Below are 25,384 nucleotides of genomic sequence, written 5' to 3' on the forward strand. Positions count from 1 at the left end.
TTAAGTTGCATATCTGCTCCCTCAATTCTGTCCGCTGTTCAACCATAATAGGAGTAAAATGATCGAAAACAATTTGTTTGGTCACAGCGGTTGGGTCAAATGTGTGGCCATTTTGTTTATCTCTACATTTAATAGCATGACTGCAAATTAGCAACATGTGCATCAGGTTTTGGACTCTGTTTTTGATTTAGAACAGATAATTGGACAAAAAGTCTTTAATAAACTAAATTCAGCTGCCAAAGCCGGACTGAAGTTTCTGAAAATAAACACTAAAGACTGCGGTGGTTTATCTTTAAACTACATTACACAAAGTATGAGGAGAGGGGGAAAGGCACAGTGTTACACCTCTGATGTGAGGGAAATCAAAAACTAGAGAGCTGCCATTCGGTATGACTTTGTGAGTGGAGGGATATTCTATACAGTGTGCCAGCTGTGCAGATATTTGGAGCTGGGTCAGTACCTGCGATGCGTCCTGGGCCCCCTCCACCCCCCTCCCCCGCCTCTCCCCCAGAGCCCTCCCCACTGTTTGGCTCCCTGTGTGGGGTGGCTGTGGAGACTGTGGGCCTGGGCTCTACACGTGGAACACATCATGCCCGGTAGAAGCGCCGCCTTTGTTCTGTGTGTTGGAAAAGCTTTGTACTGATCCCCAGGTGAAGTGGAAGGGCCTCTGGTACAGCACACCGTGCCCCCGGGAGACAGAGCACACAAACACAAAACCTATCTGCTCACGCTTAAGTCTTTACTGTCAACTGAGTCAGAAACCACAGACACACTTACAAACTGAAGTAGTCAACCTTTAGCTCATTCATTAAAGCTTTTACTTTTCGTAATGCAACTCACTCTAATTCCTCATTGGCTCATTCTAAAAGTAAGAAATTCCCAGTTGTTAGCCAGCTGTTTGTTTTTTAGAGTTTAGTTACTCAACATTAAGTCAATGTTCTTCCCTTTCAAGTACAGGAAGTCAAACTTGTGTGGTAACAATAATGCCCTTTAACATTCTGCTCTTGGGATTTCTCACTTGAAGCCAAATCAACTTTTCCTGGTAGAAAGTAGGAATTTCATTAATTCTGTGAATTCCTCAGTGCGGTCCTTCCAGGAAGAAATCATGAGGTGTGCACAAATAGACACACTACTATTCTGATAAGAAGTTACCATAGAAACCTGTTTTGTTTTATTTTATCATTTATTTAAAGGGCAGCGCAGGGAAGCCAAAGCAACGAGTGCATACCGCCGAAAATGTCATTAGAACAGCGAGAATATCATGCGTTGCCATTTGAAGTCTGTGATGGATTGATGTCACACTGCTCCTTTTTATATGTGAAATACTGACATGCTCCTCTTCCACTTTGTCTCCAGGAGGAGAGCGTCCATCTCCTAATCGAGTCACGTCTGCTCCATTAAAAAAGGAGCGCATCTCCTTCCGAGACAACCCTGTCCAGCTGAGCGGCGGCTGGGGAGGGGGCAAGAAGAGGGACAAAGTGTACAAGTGAAACGCAAACTCCTCTACAGCCACAGCACAACACTGCTGCAGGCAGATACAACTGTGGTATTTGCTTTTATTTTTACCTTCTATCCCTGATACATCTGCCTAAAACAGATGTGCACTGGAACTGCTCACAGCCACGATACCTTTGTTATAGTGTTAACATGTTCTCTTGCAAAATAGCACAGATTTGAAGTCTTAAGATATTAAATAAATCTCTTTTAAGAGTTTAGCCAGTAAATGTCAGTGTGAAGTGGCTATTTCTCCCTTTCTCTCTTTAGTTTTATTTATACTGCTATTTTATCACCTGCGCTGAATCCCCCTGCAGCTGTTCTTTTTAAACTCAGCTGAAAACTCGGGCTCCCTCTCCTGAAAATTAATTAAGACCAATAGGACCTAAACCAGCCCAAATATCCTCAGGCAGCTCTATTATGTTGATTCTGCTCAAGTATCAGTACCTGAACGCGATCGCAGCCAGCCTGCACCAAAACACATGGAGCAAAGTCACAAACCTTCAGCAAATGACACGCTTCATATGCAAATGATGGCAGGAAATCAGAACCAGGACCTGTAATACCTGTGGGTTCATGTTTCCTAACATGCTGACCTGACAGAAAATATAGTAAATATAGTTTGTAAGCATGGGAAGAGATTTGCTTCTTTCCATTTCTCCTGTGCTCTCGCAAGTTTAATAAAGGCCAGAAATTTAAGTGCCATTTCCCCGATCTGTGGATATATGTAGCTCCTGCTCACCAACAGTGGCCTTGAAAATGACTGCTTTTATGAGCCGAGCACAAACATTGGTGTTAGAATTAGAAGCCTGTTTTCTTTATTTCCAGTTGTGGATTTATAATGGCCTCGTCTGTGTATTTGAATTTGGAGAACTTAAGGCGTCCGCTCGCAAACACTGCCCTACCGGAGGCGGTGAACCTCAGGCTTGGAGGTTCCTCGCTGGTCCGCTGCCTGGAAATGATAACTTAACGAATGTCAAAACAAATAGACGGAGCTGCAGAGTGGCTCCCTGGCAGGAAATGCATGTCTCCCTATTTATTTTCCTTCTATCTTTCACTTACACATGTCTGGAGGGTGTGTTTTGACTGTACACGAGCTGATGGGGATTTTTGTCCTGGAGAGTGGAGTATGCCAGAGATGTGGTGGTCCTGCCCACTTGGGGGCTGTTGTGAAACCCAAGAGCACTGTGCTCCTTCAGCGGGGGACTGATTCATCAAGCCCCCCTGGGGGACACCAAGGGGGGTGTTTTCTTTTTTCTTTCTCTCTCTCATGAAACTGCCATTATACAGCTGGAAAATTCAGATTTCTATTGCACATACAGGTGATATAAAACTGCTGTATATGCACATCATGTGACAGGTTTTTGTTTTGTTTGACACAAGCTCAGATTTGCCAGCCTTTCAGACTTCTCCTCTACAACCACTGCCTCTTAAATTAGATTGTTAAACCTTCGTCCACCAGCCTTCGTTAGATCTGTTTACTTTTGGGTTATGGGTAAATTATATGTAACCTAAGACATCCAAAATCCATTGCCTGGTGAAATGAGTGCTCCACCACACATTTAGATAAGATGAAGAATGTCCCTCTCAGCCCAGACTGCGCTGCCAGCCTGACCTCAAGTCAGCAAATGTTGTCAGATGGAGTCTGGCAGAGAGAGGGTTTTGTGTCCAAATCGTTCCAAGTGCTGTCTTCAAACGCATTAAAGAACCAGAGCAGTGTGTTTGCAAGTTTTACATACACTGTACATTTTGGCTTTTTGTTGCTGATTACTTCTTATATCATATGTAAATTAATGGAAACCACTTTCTGCCCGGAAAGACGATCACGTTTCTAAACCACAACAGCATATCTTGTATAGAATAATCAGCTGTGATGTAAAGTATAATTTATTTTTAGTAAATTGGCAAAAACTACTAGTGTGGTGCTTTGAGGGTGCAGCCGTTTCTCTTGGTACTGATGGCGATAAACTGAGCCTGATGCAAGACATACAATAGAGAAACTGCAGTGCATGTGTGCAGGCAGCATTACATACTAACTGAAGTGTGGTTGGAGAAGGAATAAAGCCGATTTGAAGCTGTTATATTTATCATTCAAGTGAACAGTAAATCATAAAAAGACTAACTTAGTAGTTTTTTAAAAAGAAAAGTGTGTAGTATATAATTTTTTTTATTATTTTTTTTAGAGATATATGGCTTTACTTCGTCTCAGGCACTGGAAACACTTCGGGGTGTAAAATAACTTTTAACTGCAAAGACAAATGACAGAAGCGATGGTCTTCTCTCTTATTTATTCCTGCTCCTCTGATACAATTAGCCAGCTCCTTCAGCCAAAGTAAAGAGAAGGGAAATGGATATAAACTCAGAGGAATGTGCAAGCTCTCCTGGAAATGTGAAGCCAACATACAAAGAAATTGGGAATAAACTCACACAAGCAGAAACTGTTCTGCACTGGACTCTGGTAAAAGTCGAAGCTAATTTATTTCCCGAATGACGACCACTGGCTCATAATATCGCTTGGATGAAATTGGGTCAGAGTCAAAACAGAGGGCAGGACTGATGTCACAGGTAGCATGTTCATTACCTCCAGAGGTTGAGACAAATTTAAAGATTATTAACACATTTTTAAAGTGAGATTAAGGTAGAACAAAAATACTTATATTTATTTATGTTCCAATTTTTGACAAAGATATGCTGAGGAGTCGACATATTTTATACTTGTGATAAAATGTATAGAATTGTAAATGTAAATTTAAACTCGCACCTTCTTGATCTATCTAAATTTTTCTGATAATCCATACTTTTATAATAAAGTCTGATCATGTAATTGCATGATAGTTTTTGTATGGCAATGAGAGCTGGGATTGTGGAAACAAACAACTGTGGGGTGATTTATCTTCACTTGGTGCAAAAGCACCTCCAGGTTTTTAAACGATCAGCATTTCCTTTTTGCAACTGGATTCAGTAATCATTATATAACTAATTGTTTACGCCAACTGTTTGTGAGCCTGTGCTTTTATAGGTGATTTATGTGTTTATGCTTCTTTTGATAAATGTTGTTTTAAATTACGAATGACAAAATATCAAACTCGTACCAGGCAGTCGTAGAAGCTTCTAGCTGTTTTTAGATTTATGTTTTGTTAGTCGTAAACCTGTGAAATGTTTTAAAATGCGAAATATGCAAATAATGTGATAACATGCAGACTCACCTTTCCCCTCTGGATTGTTGGTGCATGTCCTGTTGATATTATTTCAGTAAATCACTTGTGATCTGTTAAATATGAGAAAAATCTTGGCCCTCTTATTGTGTTTTTATTAACATTTGCTTTAGTCTTGTATATCGCAGCATCTGGATTGAGCCTGGCTGAATTTACTGGCTGGTTTGATCTGGTTTCAGTCACAGGTGACCTGTGTAGCATGTCCACATGAACCTGGATGAGTCTCAGTAAAGTGTCTGAGAGCTGAAGTCTGTCAGCGCTCAAGAATGCCTGACTCCTGGAAAAAAAACAAAAGACAAACAAAAAAAACTAAAGCAAACTTTAAAAGCACGAATGCACTGCTTTTTTTGATATTGCGCTTCATGGGATAAACATTCTGCAGATTTAATTCATAAGACATTCATAAGCTCCGCAAAATTAGTGCTTTTGAAGAAAATAAACTGGTTGTTTTTGTGTTTCGTGGCCAGCCAAAGTTTGAAGACATTTCGATAGATTAAATTAGACCCGAGTGTGGCTTTAGGCGTCATGATGTCATGTTTCTGCCTTCTGAAGTGGCACATTTTGGCCTCTCAGGCCTGGGTTTGGATGTGTTGGACCATGTTCAGTCGCATTAAGACTGAAATGAATGATAATTAGCTGAGTTCAATCATATTTTGAACATGATGAGTGCTGCGTAATGTTCTAACACACTGGCGGTACATGTTTTTTTTATTAAAAGTGAAGCTGAAGGTCTTTCCAGGTGGCTCACATGACTTATTGGCTGCAGCACTTAAAGAATTAGTCTGACTGATGGGCCTAAAAGTGACCAAGCCCTCACTCTTTACAAACCCACGCAGCATCTATTGTGGCAGGAATTTCCAGCCCGAGACCCACCAAACCACAGTGAACTTTTCACATTTTCTCCTCAGCATGAGCCAGTGTGCGAGGTCATCTTAGAAGTCCAATAAGACACCCCCCCTGCTACTTAAGAGCACCTCTATTTATTTTTATTTTTTCTCCCGTGGCGCTGTGCAGCCGCAGGTAACTGCCACTGACCCTAGAGCGAACCAAAGCTATGCATGGTGTGCATGGCAGGTGGTGTGGCTCTGGGTGGAGATGGGGGAGGTGGGAGATGGGGCTTTGGTTAGTGGTAACATAATTCCTCCAATAAGAAGAAATAGAAGAAGCATACTTCCTGTCCTTTTTGTTGAAAACCTCCCTGTTGAGTCCAGTGTGTCTGCTCCTGAGGGCTGCTGGGTTCAATGAAACTCAACTTTCCTGCATGAGGAGGATGTTTGGTCTTTAATTCAAGCAAGAAAAGGTCAATACTTTTTTCTTTTCTTTTTCTTTTTTTTCTTTTTCTTTTTCTTTTTTTTTTACAGGACTTCTGAATATCAAAAATTAATCTTAATTTGATTTTATTTATACTAAATTTGCCAAAGTTCAGAGAAACACTAACCAAAAGGCAGGTTGGGTAATTAAACAGCAGGTTTTTGGCTTTTATACTTTTGTCCAAAGTGAAATTAAAAGCAATAATCACTCATGTGTTTTTTTCTTTAAAAAAAAAAAAAAAAAAAAAAAAAGTGACCTGACCCAACATCTTAATTTCATAAAGTCACAGTCTGCTAATCTGCAATCTGTGGATGACATGTGGCAAAGCTTCGAACAGCGGTGACATTAGATTTACATTAAACGACTCAAAATAAGGAAGTGAACTTTTTTATTCCGTGCTCCCGAACTCAGATGTGATGTATAGATTAGGGCATGTATCGAAAAATAGATCTTAATGTGAAGCAACTGAATATCACATGAAAAATCGATATTTTTTGTCTTTGTAAAAATGTCAGGACTTTAAAAACTCCTTCAATTAAAATCCTGTTTGGATCCTGTTGCGATGTACTCTCGAAACATGCGTGCACGTGTTAATAACGACTAAATTGTATAATTTAGGATTCATGTAATTAAAAAAAAATGAAAATACGAAATAAAATGTGGAGCCTTATTTTCTAAATAGGCCAATAGGTTGTATCTAAAATGCGCCACACATCATTTCTGTAAGCAGGCCATGCTTTTATTGAACTTAAAAAAAAAGAAAGAAGTTTTTCCTATTAAAAGTCCAAATTTATTTGCTTTTCTGGACAAATTTGCAAATTTAAAATTAGTGACATAACGCCTTTATATAGGCTTAAAATGTGAGGTTTAACAAATCTATAAATAAATAAAAATACAAGAATATAAATCAGCTTCCTTGATGCAAAGTTCATTAAATAAATAATAAACTAAAATTAAGTAAATAGATTTTTATTATCCAAACACCTTTAAAATGGAATTTTAGAACATTTTGCTGGTCACTTTATTCCGGCTCCATCCAGGTTAAACTGCCCTAAAAACGAAATGAATGAGCAGCAGAGATCAGTGTCCACACACTCTGATTAGATCCCATTTGCAGGCACGACTCGTAGCTGCAGATAAATTATTGCCTCGTTCTGAATGTCTAAACATGTTGTAAATTTCAGTCACTTTTGATTGTTTCCTCTCAGAGTCGTTGTGGGTCTAGAATCACTTCAAACTGCTGCTTGGTTTGGTTTCCAGCGCGTGGGAGGAGTTGGGTGCTGTTTCATATTCAGAGAGGAGGGGGGCAGGAGAGAGGGAGGGTGGGGTGGGGTGGGGGGGGACTCCTCCAGGATCTCGTTCTCTTTGGGGCTATAAAAACGTTGTGCCTTCAAGACAGAGCAAATTAACTCCATTGGCAAATTATTGCGCAGCGACGCGTCGTTCCGCTAATCGGCGCGCGACGATTAGCGATTCGTTTCTGCCTTTATGGTGACATCTGATTAAAAAGCGGAGCGGGATCTGGGTTGTTGAGAGGATGGAGTACATGGAGGATAAGTTTGCCTTGAAAAATCAAGCGATGAAGGCCAGCGAGTACTACATGGACCAGGTCATGGAGAGCCTGGACAGCGCGCAGTACTTCACCAAGTCCTCCCCGAAGTGCGTGCAGGCCTTCGGGCTTCAGAGCGGCGAACATCGCTCCTCGCCCTGCGGAGACCAAAACGGTGCGTAAAAACTTGTGTTGTGTAACTGACTTTTTTTTTCTTTTTTGCATCAACACTACCGGCTGTAGAGGAGCTGGTCTGCATCTGTGTGCGAGTTAAAGAGAAAAAGAAAAACTTTCATTGAAGGAAATTCACCATCCAATCGTTTCGTTTCTTTTTTTTTCTGTCCAAAAGTTTTCAGACGCGTCTTTTGTGGGGTTCAATTATTCTCATTAGATGTTATTTCTTCTATAATTATTTCATGTTTTCGCCATTTTCAAAATATTTAAAATATTTACTTTGATTTTCACGTTTAGTTTAATATAAAACACTTAAAGGATCAAAGTTAACTTATAATTTGTATTTTTTAATAACAGCAGCAAGTCTTCAGTCCACACTTGGAGCCTGCTGATTTATTTTTAAGTTACAATTGCAATATTATAGCCTAACATGCACGGTGTGAAATATCGTATTATTAATTTGTTCCTTGTTCCTTCCAGCCAGTTACGTTGTGCCAAAAACAGACGACGACACTTTGCACTCGGACCTCGGGAGGTCGATGGACAGTTGTTGCACTCTGCGGGCCTCCCCGGTGACGACCGGGCAGGAGAAAACAGATCTGGACGACATGGGGGACAAATGCGACAGCAACGTGTCCAGCAGCAAGAAGAGGAGACACCGGACAACCTTCACTAGCGCGCAGCTGGAGGAGCTGGAGAAAGTGTTTCAGAAAACTCACTATCCAGATGTTTATGTGAGGGAACAGCTGGCCATGAGGACGGAATTAACAGAGGCCAGAGTGCAGGTACAATTTATCACCGGACTCTTTATTTTCTTTACGTTTCACTTTTGGGAGAGCAAACCATAAAGTAAAAAAAAAAAGAAGGGATGCAACTTAAATGTAGAGCAATAAATAAAAAATAAAAATAAATAAAAAGTCAAATGAAAACACCGCCAAATATTATCGCAAATCTTAATTGAACACATTACTTTTTCCTTCCAACAGATTATCTCCTTGACTTTTCTTTTGGAGACAAATGCCATGTGATATTTCGTGCGTCACATTAATTCAAAAGATTTAGTTTTGTTTCATTTTATTTTATTTTCCATTGTTTTCTTCCACCCAGGTGTGGTTTCAGAACAGAAGAGCAAAGTGGAGGAAAAGAGAGCGCTACGGGCAGATCCAACAAGCCAAAACTCACTTTGCAGCCACCTACGATTTATCAGTGTTGCCGAGGACCGACAGCTACACACAGGCAAGTTTTTACTCCACGATTTCCACAAGAGTCACGCTTTTTATTGCCACTGTGAAGATCTGAGGGGGATTTATGGCTGTTTGTCAAAAGCATATTACGCACAGGGCGCGTAATGGATGCGTAATGCGCTCACAGCGGCCTGTTATCTCGATCCCTCTCCTCTAAAATATTAATTTCATGTTAAGTCACAACAAATTGCACAAACTGGCCGCCCTTTTATTGCCGCACAATTAATCACTTATTATGAACCCCATCTACAGAACACTGATTAGAGAGGCTGCCAGGTGTCATGGCTGAATGAATGGCCTGATATCAGATTTCATGTTGGCTGAACATTTATCTTGAAGTTTGGACAAAGGTCAGGTACAAGATGAGGTGAGAGGAGATGCAGAGTGTCAGCTTTGTCCTCTGGGTAGGTGTTCCCTATCAGAGACTCAGATTAGGGCCTCCAAGTGTTGTTGAGCCTATGGTTGTTGTTTTTTTTTTTGCAGAGATGGAAATGTGCAGGCAGCAGCTTCTCAGAGGAGTGAGCGTTCATATTTTAAAGTTTAAAGAAAGCGGCTTTGTTGAATCTCAAAGAGGCAGAATTGTGAAGGAAAAAAAAAAACATTAGAAGTTGGAGTCACAGCTCTGCTATGCCCTGGCCCAAGACCAGGTCAAAAATCTGTTGGACTGTCTCTTATTTTCCTCACACATGTTTCTGATAGATAGCCCTGGATACCCATGCCCTTTCTTCCAGCTGATCCAGATTACTGTCATTAAATGGACCGCCCTACAAGTAACTGTGTTGGCAGTGAGTGTTTTTGTCTCCCTAAACACAGTGGACATGGATTGCATTCTTTTGGGTTTTTAAGGAGTTTGGTTTTCCTTTTGTTAACTGTCGAGTTTTTTTTGTTTGTTTTTTTTGGCCATTCTTGCTGCTCTTTGGGGCAAAAGATTGAAGTTGTGCTTATGGATGGCACATGTTGTCAGGAAGGCACGGTTAGGAAACGTTGGATTGGCCAAGCTGAAGCTGACTCTCATGCTACAACCACATTTTTGTGCTACAAAGGAAGTTTATCTAACTGTCAAAGTGGACTTTAACTCTTCAGCAAACCGCAGTGGGCTTGTGCTGTTTGTTCAAATTTTCTGTAAATTAAACTTTGGCCAAAAGGTGTTGTCCTTGTGCTGAGGAAGAAATGCAGCTTTTCTAAATTTTCTGAACCACGCCGCAGGTATATATACGGAACAGTTAATGAAGGAAGCTGTCGTTTCATGTTTCGGTGACTTGATTTTGAACAAATGAATTTGCATGCCTCTCACATACGTGGGCTCGTCTTCTCAGTTTGAGTGAAATCTTGGCAAATGAGACCAAATGAACTGCCGCAGAGTGAATGAAGTCATTTTAATGTGATGGAGCTGTCAGAGCGGAGCCCGTACTTCACGTCACAGACGGACACGCTGCTCTGTGGAGCGACGCTCCTGCCTTAAAGAATCAGTCATGTGGTGCTGTGCTGTGTGTCGACCAGATGGGTTTATGTCTACTCTCTGTACTGACTGTCTTGTGTGCTCTCTGACCGTCTGATGAAATGCTACCGGCGGCTCTGTGACCCTCTTCTGATGAATTTTAGAAATTTCTTTGAATTTATTTAAATTCATGTGCATTTAAAATACCTTTAACCGTTCACTCAAAATGATTAAAAACATATTTTCTCACTTTCCTCTATCGGTACTCTCATTTACTCATTGTGTGAAACGGGTGTAAGAACTCATGAGAATAGTTTCCTTTGTCCAGTATTTGTCATTTGTCCACATATAAATATGTATATATATTTATATTTATATATTTATTTTGTTGAAGGGGTGATAGATAGATAGATAGATAGATAGATAGATACTTTATTTATCCCCTAGGAGAAATTCATGTGTGTGTAGATTTGATTTTTTCCCTTTTATTTAACATTTTACATAATATTACTGTATTTTAATTGATGCATTATGTGTATCTTTGACCAACACTCAGTAACCAGAGCAATATTGTTTTTAATTATGTAGATATGTTTTGTTTATTCTTTTCCTCTGTAGCTTCCTAACAGTGCACTGGGGTCGCAGCAGAGAACCACATGCACAGACAATAAAAGAGATTTAGTTCAGAAACGTATGTTTTTTATTTTCAGTGCCGTCTGCAGAAGTCAAACATTTCTATAAACTACTTTTATACAGTGTGACAAAATAATATCAACTCAACAGGTCTGCTTACTGGCTTTTTTTTTTTTTTTTTTTTTTTTTTTTTTTTAAAGCTTTTGACTGTATGTCATGATCTTCATCACTGAGTGGGTGATTGTAGGTCTTTATTTATCCTTCCATCCAGCTACTTTTACATGCTGCTTCTCTAAAAAAAAAAAAAAAGATCTATTGTAAGTAGTTGATAGATTAATAATATATATATATTTTTCAAACAAATTTTGGGGTATTTGTTCCAGTGGATCTTTGTGTTATGAAAATCAATCTAAGTATCTAACACTGTCTTTATCCAACAGATCTCCAACAACCTGTGGCCGAGTCCGGCTTCTGGTGGCTCTGTGGTCTCCTCCTGCATGCTGCCCCGAGGCTCCCCGCCCTGCGTCACTTCCTACTCGCACTCCCCCCGCTCGGCCGCTGGTGCAGCTGACCACGGCTACGTGGGCTTTCCTAATCAGCAGAACCAGTTCGGGCACGTCTCCCTCAACAATTTCTTCAGCGCAGACTCTCTCCTCACGCCGGCCGCCAACGGTCACCACGCCTTCGAGACCAAGCCCGAGTTTGAGAGGCGCTCGTCCAGCATCGCCGTGCTGCGCATGAAAGCCAAGGAGCACACTGCCAACATCTCCTGGGCCATGTGATCAGGGTTCCTGTGCATGTCTGGAAAGTCTGGATAATGTATGGAAAAAGAAGTTTTTAGAAAAAGTGGGGGTTGCACAGAGAGTCTGAAATCATATTCAGAAAAAAGCTCAGTCACTCACAGTATAAATCTGTCATCTACAGACTAGATGTCACTTATTTGTTGTTGGCCAATTTCACAGTCATACTGCCCTGCTATTTAGATCTGCATCATATATAACTCATAACCAAAATTTTATCTGCTGAGTCAAGAACAGAGGTGGAAAATGTGTCAGGGTTTGTGGTTCTCTGCATATTCTTAGTCATTAACCTCAAGCTAGTAACAAAAAACTGAAACAGCCATAACGTTGTGTGACAGATGATCAGCTGTGTTCCTGTTCTGAGGCAGATCTGCAGAGCGGCAGCCTGGTGTTATCATTAAAATACTGAGACAATCAAGTTTTGAAAAGTGGAGACAGTCTTCACCTTCATGTAGCTTAACAGAAGCAATACGTTCATATCACTCAGACCTTCAGGGTTATGTCCGTTGCAGTGTTTTACAGCCCACAGATGATTGTTGTCCTTTCTGGTCGGACCAGGCGGGTGATGAACCCCTCGAGACCCGCGGACGTGAGAGCTGTGATGTGAATAAGCTTTCTTTGTTGTTGTCCTCAGTGCTTCCTCTTTATCGAGACAGAAAGAAGTGAAAGCAAGAAGTCCCGTTAATGGGTAAATGTGGATCCTGAGGGAGGGGGTCCTAAACCACTACCACATTTCTAAGCACTGTGAAAAAAAAAGAAAAAAAAAAAAGCTTTCTTTACCTGCGCCTGTCGTCTTCCTCCCTCGTTCCAGCTCAGGACTGAGGACGAGCAGCGGGGAGACGAACTTGACTTGACGTACTAACGTGTCTGTGTGCTTTGCAGCAAAGCTCTGTAATCTCTGTCGCCTGCCTCTGGACTGTATCACAGGTACATGACGCAGGCTGGGGGGGGGCAGATTTTAATATTTGTGTTTGTGTTATAAATTTATCTGGTGAAAGCATAATAAATGAGTGTCACTTGATTCCAGTGTAACTGAACCTTTTCTTAAAGATTAAAGGGTACGACTGATTCCATGTTTTTTTATTATTGTTAACAAATCGCACAAAAAGATCATGTTAACAAGTCGGATATTTCTTATTCCTCTTCGCTCCATTGTTGCCTGAAAACTATTCAACATCAGTGAGCTGCGTCTTTGCACTCTGTGACATTTTTTGTCATTATGATCAATGTAGTTTTTCTTGAGTAAATCTCACATATACTTTTCTGCTGCTGCGCCAAATGTTTACGAGTCCGCTGCTGAAAATAGTCCCAGTGCGCTGTTTACTTCTGCTTGAGTAATGTTTACTAAAGTTTCCAGCTGTTTAAGGAAGATTATTTTTTTTTATGCCTCCACAGCGGTGGCGGTGACCGGAGGAATTATGTTTTCAGATCGTTCGTCCGACCGTCCCAGTCTCCTGATCACGATATCTCAGGAGCGTCTTCGTCTTGAGGGACAAAATGTTCACTTGGACTCAAGGATGAACTGGTTAGGTCTTGGTGGTCGAAGGTCAAAGGTCAAGGTCACCGCGACCTCACGTATATCCCATTCTTGTGAACGTGATATCTCAGGAACGCATGGATGGAATAGATCGAACTGATTAGAATTTGATGGTAAAAGGTCAAAGGTCAAAGTCACCGTGAGCTCGCAAAACAGGCCCCAACTCAAGAATTCACTGGCTAATTATGACACAATTTAACGCCAATGTCTAATAGGATAAAATGAAGTGATGACATTTTGTATCCGAAAGGTCAAAGGTCAACTTCACTATGACATCAAAATGTTCAGCAAAAACACTGAATACCTTTTTATTAAATTCCCTCAAAGACACGAGTGTGGACGGAGGTGAGGCAGTAATTAATGAAGTCAGCAGGAGCTAACGAGCTCAGGGCTGAGTGCCAGAGACGGGCTGAGGGAAGTTGGAAAATACTGAAATGCAGACTAATGCACGGTTGGTGCATATGTACATTATATATATATATATATATATATATGTAGCTGTATCCTTTTAAGACAATTAAAATCATACCTTTCCTTTTCCTTTCCTTTCCTTTCCATTCCTCACTGTCAACAGATCCCCCGAAGAAACCCAAAACAAACTCTGTTCACCCGTCTCTCAGTACTGTGACTTCTCCACCCACCTTCTCAAACCCAAACCCACTGGTTCCTACTGAAGACTAAATTCTTTTTTAAAGAAAAGGCTCGGTAATTTCCACAAACAACATTGTAGTTTTTAGCAAATGTTACCCAAACAGGAGTAAATAATGCATTTGTTGGGGTCCCCTTGTTCATTGGAAATGAAAGAACATGTCACCCAGTGCAACAGTGTCGCTCAGTGATGTGTTTTTATTAGTTTCTGGACAACACTTGAGCTCTATGGTATAAACAGACAATAGTATATTGAACCTTGTCCTTTAAACTCTTCTCTACTTCAAAATTAGGCCTGACCCTTGCAGTGTGGAGCCAGTCATCTCATCTCATTATAACACAGTTAATCTCTCCATTCATCAATAGTAGCCGTTTCCATGCGGCCCCAAACACACAGCCCCTCGCTCTTTAATCTACGACGCTGTCGTGTAATTGGGAGCATATCTTCCTCTCTCTCTCTCTCTCTCTCTCTCTCTCTCTCTCTCTCTCTCTCTCTCTCCCCCCCCCCCCCCCCCTCCCCCCCCCCCCCCCCCCCCCCCCCTCTCCTCTGTTTCCCCCGCTGATGTCATCCTTTTGTTTTGCTCTGAGATCACAGTCACAGCCGTGGATAGCATCATAGGGAAACCCTGTCTATAGGAACGGTGGGCTTGATTCAATTAGGGCCGTAACTTGTGTCAGATGCTTTGGTTTGGAAACAAGTTTGTTTCCTTCGGGTACTTCCTGGTTGCTGCTATTCAAAAGCACAAACCCAAGTATGTTATCTGCACGCATCATAACACACGGGCTTTGATCCTGAAGTGTCCATGGAAACAGAGTTGGATGTGTTCCCTCGTGTTGCAGTGAGGTGGTTTCTCATTCTGGGCATTAAACTAAGGCAAACTGTGTATTCACTGCAGCATGGTTATATATGATACTACTGATTGATCATAGTTTTACACATTTACTCTTGACTTCCTAGTTACAGCTTTAGTTTTTGGTGAGAGGTCGTGTATTCAATAGTTACTGTTGATAAGATATAAAGACATAAGTTCAAACCCTTCACATTTAACCAATAATTATATTATTAGAAAGTATAGAAACCTGTTGCTGAACACTTTCCCTCTTTTTATTTTGGCACTAAAAGCTAAAAATATTTTAATGCTCATCCATCAGGTGACTCCTGAGGATATTACTTGACCTCCTGCTGCCATCCTACCCATCTTTTTAACTCTACCGCTCCTCTATCTATAATTTAATTTGTTCATTGTCATGTTCTATATCTTCTAGGCTTTTTTATATCCGTGATGATACTTTTAGTTACACAATACATTCATAATTTCATGAGATCATTTCATTCAGTAGGTAGAGGTTGTTGCTACATTTAGCAGTTTTTCACATCTCTGAGAAACTTTTTTTTTTCCTCATACAACCAGCGATAAGTCAAGTGACTATAGGGGAGTGTTTAGACTGAGATTTGTTGTCAAGTAAGATAACAGTTCATATATTTTTGGGGTGCTGAATCCAGTGCCATGATGTACCAGAAAAAAACTTAAAAATGTGTGCAAGTAGCAGTTTGTTTGCAGTCTATTGCTGCATTGTAGTAAAACTATTGTTACTGCTCTGCCTCACATTTTTAATTGCAATGCGTCACAAACCACGTTGATGAATAATCAGACCACATCGTGTGTTTATAACTGCAAACATCTTGGGTGGGCTCAACACGTCAGAGAACACTGGCAATGTCTGAAATTCATTTCGACTTTTGCCGACGTTTCTAAAGGAAACATTCCTCACTGGAAGCCATCAGCATCTGTCCTTCATTCGAACACCTCCTGTATGTTTGGGTCTTCCCAACAAATGGCGAGCATTAGTGACTTGAATTTGATTCTGGCGGCCACAGGTAGCCAGTGGAGGTCGATGAGTAGCGGAGTGAGATGCGTCCTTTTAGGGGCTGATCTGGTCCAGGAGTCAAGGCAAGAGATAGCCAAGGCCTGGACCAAGAGCTGGGTGGCGTGCTGAGTCAGGAAGGGCCTGATTTTTCTGATGTTGTACAGAGCAAAGCGGCACGACCGGGAGACGGATGCAACGTGGTCAGAGAAGGAGAGCTGAACATCAAACATGACACCCAGGTTGATGATTGTTGTCTCTGAGAAGCAAAGGCCAAAGCAGTAGACGCTGTTGTAGCACCTCAGGAGCTCTCAGTGGGAATGTGTGTGAGGGAATGAGCTTTCATTCATCCAACACTTTGTCATTACTTAACAGCTAATTGTTTTTGATGACGTCTTTCATGTTAAGGAGATAAAACTTATTTTTGTTCTCAGATATCTTTCCTCACTATCTTGAAACACTGTTGTAAAGAGGCTCCACCCACTGAGGTTTACCTCATCCCCCCTGCCTCTGATAAACACGCCTGTAACTAAAACTACAATTTGCTCTTTTATATCAATCATCTTTTTTTTTCTTTTTTTTCCACCATCTCTGTGCCCCCGCTGCCCTCCCCTCCTCATCATCTTCATCTCTGGACAACCACAGACTGATGGTCATGCAACCTAGGCCTGCACACATGTGGACAAGTGCTAGTGTGTTGATACAGAGAGAGAGAGAGAGAGAGAGAGAGAGAGAGAGCTCCTGCAGACCAGATCCATCAACAGCTCCAATGGGTTTGACCCTTCCAGGTTAACCGCAGCCATTAATATAAGAGCTTCCCTCCCCTGCCTCCCTACTTCCCGCACTACCTCACGCAGGGGAGGACAGGCCTGTGTGTGTCTGTGCAACACACACACACACACACACACACACGGCTGTTGACATGAAGAAATAGAGCCAGATCAAACGTTCTGTCGGCCGGCGACTGAAAAATGGAGTCGGCGGTCACGTATGTTCCACAGCAGAGATCTACACTTGCTGTCTGCCCACTGTTGTTATTCTAATCACTCAACACTGATGTTCTACTTCTTCGTCTTCTTCTGCTGCTCTGGAACGGTTGGACCAACTCACCACCGCTCCATCCTCTTCTTTCTTTTTTCTTTTTCTTTTTTCTACAAGCACGGTTATTTGTCATGAGCCCTCTCCCTGGAGTTTCTTCAGAGGTCATTTAATATAAGACACTCCTGTCAGACTGTGGCGACGGCAAACTTCATGAACTGGGGATTCATGTATTGTTCAAACGTAGATGTCTGTTTTACTATTATTGATTCACATCAATAAAACAGACTGAAATTGAGAACGGAGTCAGAAATGAGGGCTTGAGCTCGTCCTCTGTGCGAGCTGATCTGACTTTAGACTTTAAAAAAAGGAACCGTGATCAGTTTTGACCTGATGAAATCCTGCAGCAGTAAAATATAAATACGACAGCAGCAGGCAGACCTTGCGTGTTAAATTATTAAGCATATGACTCACAGTTTGGCTGCATTATAAAACAAAGAACTTCATGTTTTTGTTCATGTTTTGGCATGTTTCAGAGCACATTAATACTGACCTCACTGTTGTACAGCTCACATGCAAGTTCCTGCTTTTAGTCACTAATGATCGCGCTGTTGTTTTTCCTTCTTTTTGATATATTTACAATATTGAAGATCAAGTTGTACCAAGTTGCTCCACCTTTTGTAATTTTATTAAAGGTCTGTTAAAATGCATTAAAGAAAATTGGTCTCAGCTCTGTAAAAGAAAAAAGGCCTGGAAGGAAAATGTCCAGCTCAGAGACACAAAGACTTTCCGATGAAATCCTCGTACTTGAGCCAGACCTGCCTCAGAAGACTTGAAACTACTATAGTGAAATATATATAAACTTTTCTTTCTCCAATGACCACCGTACTGTCTCATTCTTTAATAATTAAAATTGAAAATGCCTTTGTCCTTATCTTTGCCCTCTTGGATAGGATGAGATCTCCTTGTCTTATATTTCCAGTCGAATTGAACCCCAAGTGAAAGTCCAGAAACCTCATGAGTTTAAAGCTCTGCAGTGGTCTGATGTGCTGCAGGAGTGAGAGACTCGACGCTTGTTACTTAAATGCAATCAGTCAGTGAGCAAAGGTCACATAGTTAACTGTTGTCAGATCAACGTTCACAGGCCTGAGGATGTATTAAGAGATGTTTGTGTTTTCAATAATGATAGTGTAATGTTGATATAATGCCGCCACAGCAGTGGTGACCTCTCACCTGGTGAAGTAGTGTGTCTGATCACACACTGGACACAGACAGACGTCACATAAACATATCAGGCTCACGTCAGAATTTCTACTATCATTGATGTTTAATCCTTTAGATATTTATGCTGCTTAAATGCTTCTGTAATATTATGTTCTTAAGTTTGTTTTTATTGATATTGGCTGTTTGTGGCACCAGGTTCAGTGGGAGAAAAAAACTGTATGAAGATACTAAAGAACTTCATGACCAGAGAAAACATTTCTTTAAAAGGCGTCTTCTCTTTACATGGGGAAATATATTGCAAAGTTTCATGTTCATTTTTGCATTTGGTGGTGGTGGTGGTGGTGGGGGGTCCACTTGCAGGACTTTCATGTGCACCTTCTGCATCAAACAGGCAGTTTTAGTTCACAATAATTAGACTCCAGTCAGAGACACTTGAATTAAAGAAAGTGACCATTCATAGTGAATGGTTTTACTGTTAGATTTGGTGGAAAAGTCTTTTCTGGTTTGAAGGAGCTCTCAATGAATCCAAGCAGCGATGTGGATTCTGCTGAAAGAGCTAATCCACCGAGTACATGACCATTAATCTTCATTAAATCAGCAACACCAAATGGCATGAGCGTGATCCTTACAGTTAGGAAGTGTCAGGTGATAATGTCCGCCGTGTACACCTGAACGAATCTGATTGGACATTACTAGCTATGCAGCTGGAAGCTCAACTTTAGTGCTTAAACTAACTATGCTTCATATTTTATTATTAATATGAAACTTTTTTTTTGTTATTCCAGAGACCAGGTCAAAATGTTTTTCTTACAAATTACAGATTATACTGCATATATAAAAGAGTACTCTAAAAAATATATTGTGATGGAACAAGAATCACTGCATATTCAAGAATTCCTATTATATACTATAACTTTTAGGGGTGTTGCATTTATTCGAATTGAATGGAGTGCACTTTAAATTTTTTCTTTTTATTCCTAATTTCCTGTCTTGGGTTTGAATGTCAAACACAGGCTGGTACAGTTGAGGAAACGTCCCGGAGTGACTGTGGTACAGCTCCAAAATTCAAAAACCAACATCAGTTGGCTCCAGCTCTTTTAATGCTACAACCTTGCACCCACTTTTTGTTCCCTGTTTTTTCTCTCTCTCTCTCTCTCTATCATATATGTCCTGTTGTTCTGACCTTGTTGTCAAAGCTCCTAAAAATCTACAAGTGCCTAATAGCTCTGAGGAATCAGGGTGTGCAGCCAAAAATGCCTTTCAGAAGGTCCCTTATTCTCAGCGCAGGGAGGAAGTGGTGCACTACAGGCCCGAGGCGGCTTACAAGAGGCTATTAGAGGCCTGCGGCAGGATGCCTCACAAATCCAATTAGGAAGAGCTGGGACTGGATCTGGACTGTCTGCTGCTGCCTGTCAGTCAGAGCAGGAGAGAGCAGGTGTCCAGTTACCAGAGATGTGGATCATGAGTGTGTGTGTGTCAGGGTGAGTGTGTCTTTTGCTTGGAGTGTATTTATGTGCATCGTATGTGTTTTTTGTGTAAACATTTTATTGTTCGTGTTGTGTGTGTGTGTGTGTGTGTGCGCGTGCCACACATACACAGGTCAAGTGTTAGCAGTGTTACTGTGGGAAAACTGCAGGCTGGGTCCCTTGGTAAATGTAGTCCAATCCAGCGTAACCAATGGAGAATCTAACAGACTATTACCTAATCACTGATGTCATGTCTCTGCTCTACATGAGGTTTGACTGACATCACTGCAGGCTGCCACTCTTCAGCAGCCAGAGACCAATGCTAGCTATAGCATCATTAAACTATTAACTGTGTGACAGCCTCATTTTGGAACTGGTTGCCAGGCACTGACGGGAATACGTCCCACATATCAGTCAGACAGTGTGGTTGGTTCTGAAATGTATTGTTCCTTCTCTGAGTTTCTGAGTTTGACCCCGTGTAGGTGGAGCTTTCATGGCTGTTGCTACAAATGCTACACAAGTTTGTCTTTGGTTTATAGCAAACAAAAACAAACATAAAGATCTTTTTTTTTTTATCATGAAAGATCTAACAGACGCCAGGGCCGAAAATGTTTGGAAGTCACAAGGTACAAAGTCTGGTTTGTGGTTGCAGGAGCATCAGGCACCTACATTAAACATTGGAAACAAAAAGGTGAATGTGGAAAAATCTATTATCAGACTTTAATAATGGGTATGGCCAGAGGCTGGAAAGATGGCACCTCTCATTCCCTTTAAAAGACGTGCTGACAGTTTGGTAAGAGTGGAGGATCCATTGGAGCTTTTCAACGAAGGGAAAATTCATACAGGGACACGCAGCTCAAGTTCAATCAATTATATTTATGTAGCTTAATATCCCAACTTTCCAGGACAGACAGAGATGCAATAGATGTTGTGTGCGGAATAGAGCAACATAGTAAATTTAAAATAAACCTATGTGAAGAATTGGGAAACAACCAGATCTGTGTTGGGAGCTTCAATTTACTCTCAAGGGCGTTCCAGAGATTCCTACTTTTAATCCATGTCACTCAATGTTTCGAAACTCTGGAGGCTGAAAATGATCTGCATTTATAAAAAGAAAAAAAAAAAGTATTTGCAATCTGTGTGTGCATGTCTCCGCCAGTTCAGGCAATGAAAATGGCCTGGTTGACCAAACCACGACAGTGTTGTAATGTGTGCTGGATTGCCAGTAACACTTCCCCTATACTGCTGCTCTTCTCCCACAAGAGAATAAAAGGATTCTCATCAAGTCATAATGCACTGTCGTATACTTTGTTTATGCAACTTTGAGGCGTTCTGCTGTTTCCTTTTGCCTTTCTGGAGATGCAGCCTGCTTCTCCAGCTGCAGTTGAAGTGGATTCATAATCAGACTAAACTGATGGAACTAAACTAAACTGACTCTGGACCCTTTAAATGGGATTTCATTGTCAGTGCTCTTTGATGGAGACATTTATCTGAGTCAAACACCCTTTTCTCTGTCTTCCTCTCTCCTCACCCCCCCCCCTCCCTTACACTGTGTTCTGCAGAGAGTCCTGGATCTGTGAGAGAGGCTCTGCAGGTTCGTCAATGTATAACTTGAGGCCCCATCTGCACCAGACTAGATTTTAAGATTTACGAAAGTATGCCAATCGTAGAGCCATTTAATCTTTAACTGGAGCTGGTTCAATAAAATTCCACTCACGTTACCGTGATTGGGTTTTACGTGACTCTGGGAGCTGTGCTGAAACAGCTCCTGCAGGGTCGTCCGAGAAAATTGGTTCCAGGTGAGTGGGCAGAGTAAGAGTGACCCCTATGGACCAGTGTCCAAATTCCCCGGAACAGGGACCCTGGGATTCCCTTTAACCTCCATCATACATTGGGGTGGTTTGTAGGTATAGTCTGTACGTTCAGACTGAAACTGGCGAGAGCAAAAAAAATGGCTTTGGCTACCCTGAAAAGGACGCTGATGAAGTCTGTGGGTGCTCTAACGTTACAGTGATTCATAATGCTTGGTCTTGCAAACCGTTTTTAAAGGGCCCACAAAGCAAACAGGCATGTCAGCTGCTATGTTTGTGCCAACTGACAAGTTAGTCTAAAGTTAGCCAAATTAATTTTTTTTTTTAATTAGCAACATTAATGTTACTGACCGATTGGCATCAAGTTCTCAAGCAACACTGCTTTGCATGCTATGGGGCTAGATAGCATTTCCCTATTCCCTCCTATTTTCACAAAATTTATTATAGCTACTCTTTGTCAACTCACCTGGATCACATGCAATGTCATTTGTTCATGCATTTTTAATTTTTTTTTTAAAAAGTCTGTAGGGACAAGGGACAAGTCGTTAAGGATGGGGGAAACACGAGACTGCAATTATCAATGTCTCCTCCATTATTATTGGGAACAAATGTTTCGAACTAAAATTTACACAGTTGTGTTCTGTAGTGTTCTCTAGAGAGGATCACTTCTACATTCTGATTGGCTGCCGCCGAACTGCGTCATAGCATAAACGTTTTACTAACGGCCACACGTTGATGTTATGCGCCCACACCGGAATAGACGCACCGTCAACGTCAACGTCAACGCGCTCGCTGCCAAGACACGACTCGAAAATGAACGACTTCCGGTTCAAGTTTGACTTTCTCGACGCATTCGGTCTGAACTTAGAATAAATCTTTTTGGGTGAGTGTCAGCTGTTTTTTGAGTTGCATCTGTTTTGCAAGACTTAATTGTACATAATTTAGTGGAAGCTGTTTCAGTGTTTTGTCAGAATCATCAAACTACCACTAGCTAGCTACCAGCAGTAGCTTTGTTGGACAGTTAGCAATGCTAACTGCATTGCTAGTTATGCCTTACCTTTATCAGAACCAGGATCTGTAATTCCTAAGTGTGTATGTGGTGTTAACTATAAAAAGCTGATCTGATAATAATAGACTAAATGTTAGAACTGAATAAACAAAATATAAACCAATGAAAATACTGTTTTCAGACAAATTGCTAAGCCAAATAAACAACCAATGCTGTGAGAAATTGGTGCATCAATAACAAATACATAAACATCTAAAATTCAATTTCTCTAAAATGACCATAATACATTCTCATTTTAAATTATACTTATAAAAACTAAAGCGCACACACAAACGTGTGCACATACATTAGCACAGTGAGTCATCTGTCAGTAGAGAAGCGTCATGTTGGCCCTGCCAGCTGCTTCACTCATGAATAGTCGAATGAGGAACAACCCCTGCAGAATAATGATGTTTATGCAGGCAGGAATCAGCCAACAATTAACAACAAGCAAACACAGTCATCACACAACACTGACGTGACTGATGTGATGGTTAGACTGACCTTGCCTGTGGACATGCCATAATATATGGTACACATGGGGTCAGTTCGCATTAACTGTGTTTTGTCAGGTCTGTTAATGTGCAGAATAAAGTGAGATGCATTAACAATGTAACATTGACAGATGTAAAGAAATGAATCAAGATTTTTTTTTTGTCACATTGCCAAGTGAAAACATTCAGCCTGTTACCAGTAAGCTGTATGATGGCGTAATAGGGCCACTGTACGTAAGAAAAGAAAATGGAGCTGGGAACTACATTTGAACAGAGCTATTCAATATTCTGCTGCACACTCACTCAGCATTTCTATTAATGAATCAAAACTTTGGAATGCAACTCGCCCTGTGTCACAGGTGAAGTAACAGCAAGCGCCGCCCCTCACCTGACTCACCTGACACAAACCAGGAAACAGTTTGTTGTTCCTCCGCACAAAAGAGAGATACACAGACTTTAAAACAGATGATCAGATTCACTTTCAGACCAAACTAACAACTTCCTCTGTGAGTCCAGCTACAGAAGAGAAGAGTGGGAAACTCCAGCACTGCTGCTTCAACCTGCTGACACACTGAAGGTGAGTTTGACAAAGAACCAGGCTCAAAGTAAAAGTAAATGTCAGTGAAGTTAAGCCATGACTGACTGTACTTTTTGTCTGCTGTGTTTTCAGTTTCTCTCGGAGACGAAATGAATTTCAGGCCAGAGGAGGGTCTCTGCTGTCTGCTCTGTTGTGACATCTTCATAGATCCTGTTCTTCTGCCCTGTAGCCACAGCTTCTGTAAAGACTGTCTGAAGAGCTGGTGGAGAGAGAAACTAACACGACACTGTCCAGTTTGTAAGAGAAGAGCTCCAAAGGCCGTCTTACAGGAGAGAGAGCAGAAATCTTCACAGACATTAAAACTTCTCTGTCTTGACCATCAGCAGTCAGTCAAACCCGTCGATGAAGTTGCAGATGAATACAGGATGGAACTTCAGGAAACTCTGGAGCCCTTGAAGGAAAAGTTAAGGGTTTTTAGACAAATTAAAGGGAAGTTTGTTCAAACAGCAGAACACATTAAGTTCCAGGCCCAAGACATAGAGAGGCAGATTAAGGAGCAGTTTAAAAAGCTTCACCAGTTTCTAGAGGAGGAAGAGAAGGTCAGGATGGCTGCAGTGAGAGAGGAAGAGAAGCAGAAGAGTCGGATGGCGATGGGTAAGATAGAGGCTCTGAGCAGAGAGATAGCAGCTCTTTCAGACACAGTCAGAGCCACGGAGGAAGAGCTCAGAGCCGAGGACATCTCATTCCTGCAGAACTACGAGGCTGCAGAGGAAAGAGTCTGGCGGTTCTCCCTGCTGGATGATCCAGAGCTGGTCTCAGGAGTTCTGATAGACGAGGCCAAACACCTGGGCAACCTGACCTTCAACATCTGGAACAAGATGAAGGATACTATGGTCTCTTACACGCCTGTGGTTCTGGATCCAAACACTGCTCAACCAGGACTCAGTCTGTCTGAAGATCTGTCCCGTGTGAGACGAGGGCAGAAACAGCAGCTTCCCGACAATCCAGAGAGGTTTGATACTCACTCGTCTGTCCTGGGCTCCGAGGGCTTCGTCTCAGGGACTCACAGCTGGGATGTGGAGGTTGGAGACAGTACAGACTGCCTGGGCGTGTTAGCAGAGTCTGTCCGTAGGAAGGGAGACATACTGTCTGGATTATGGATAATATGGTTCTGTGGCGGTAAATACTCAGCATGGTCACCCTCAGCTCCGGTCACTGATCTCCCAGTGCAGCAGAAGTTCAAGAGGATCAGAGTGAAACTGGACTGGGACAGAGGAAAGCTGTCTTTCTCTGATCCTGATACGAACACACACATACACACCTTCACACACACTTTCACTGAGAAGTTGTTTCCATACATTGAAACTCTGCATAAACTCCCAGTGAAGATCTTACCACTGAAGGTCTCTGTGACAGTGGAACATGGATGATTATATTTTTAATGTTTATTTCTTAAAGGGGAATATAATATATATGTTATGTCACAATATTTTTAGGCTAAGTCACGATACACAATATATCTTGATATTTTTAAATCTTCCTGAAAGCATTTCATATAGGCACGATTTAACCCTTTGGCGCATAAAACCACAACAGTGTGATGATACTAATCCCTGCAATGTTTACATTTAGCTTTTTTGTTTTTGTTGATGCTGTTTCATGTTTGAGATCCAAAAAAAAGAAAAAAACAAAAATATTAATAACTGCATGTTTGGACAGCTAATCATTGTTTAGATTAAACAAACTTTATTTACTTATTTATTTATCTTATTCTAGTCCAGACATGAAATTTGATTCATGTTTACTTACAGATATGAAATATATACAGTATAGATGCACAGAATCTACACATATGG

General features: G+C 41.3%; 2 protein-coding genes across 2 annotated transcripts; both read left to right on the forward strand.

Moving 5' to 3' along the window:
• The first annotated feature begins 7,445 nt into the window (after nucleotides 1-7,445).
• On the forward strand, nucleotides 7,446-12,909 carry alx1 (ALX homeobox 1). The gene is made up of 4 exons (XM_022746263.1): nucleotides 7,446-7,744; nucleotides 8,224-8,528; nucleotides 8,851-8,979; nucleotides 11,499-12,909. Exons 1-4 carry the CDS (start codon nucleotides 7,558-7,560, stop codon nucleotides 11,838-11,840), a joined length of 963 nt encoding a protein of 320 aa, XP_022601984.1. The 5' UTR covers nucleotides 7,446-7,557; the 3' UTR covers nucleotides 11,841-12,909.
• Nucleotides 12,910-23,478: 10,569 nt separating this feature from the next.
• LOC111222524 (tripartite motif-containing protein 35-like) lies at nucleotides 23,479-25,010 on the forward strand. Its single transcript, XM_022746286.1, has 2 exons — nucleotides 23,479-23,567; nucleotides 23,661-25,010. Exon 2 carries the CDS (start codon nucleotides 23,678-23,680, stop codon nucleotides 24,956-24,958), a length of 1,281 nt encoding a protein of 426 aa, XP_022602007.1. The 5' UTR covers nucleotides 23,479-23,567; nucleotides 23,661-23,677; the 3' UTR covers nucleotides 24,959-25,010.
• The last annotated feature ends 374 nt before the right edge of the window (nucleotides 25,011-25,384 follow it).

Source organism: Seriola dumerili, unplaced genomic scaffold, assembly GCF_002260705.1.
Source record: "Seriola dumerili isolate Sdu_G_001 unplaced genomic scaffold, Sdu_1.0 BDQW01000097.1, whole genome shotgun sequence".
In the NCBI taxonomy this organism is placed as follows: Eukaryota; Metazoa; Chordata; class Actinopteri; order Carangiformes; family Carangidae; genus Seriola; species Seriola dumerili.

Bases quoted from the DNA above. Each gene is read 5' to 3' on its own strand.
- LOC111222524 (XM_022746286.1), top strand. From the start codon at position 23,678: ATGAATTTCAGGCCAGAGGAGGGTCTCTGCTGTCTGCTCTGTTGTGAC.
- alx1 (XM_022746263.1), top strand. From the start codon at position 7,558: ATGGAGTACATGGAGGATAAGTTTGCCTTGAAAAATCAAGCGATGAAG. The intron at 8,529-8,850 runs GTACAATTTATC...TCTTCCACCCAG, and splicing joins TAACAGAGGCCAGAGTGCAG to GTGTGGTTTCAGAACAGAAG. The intron at 8,980-11,498 runs GCAAGTTTTTAC...TTTATCCAACAG, and splicing joins GGACCGACAGCTACACACAG to ATCTCCAACAACCTGTGGCC.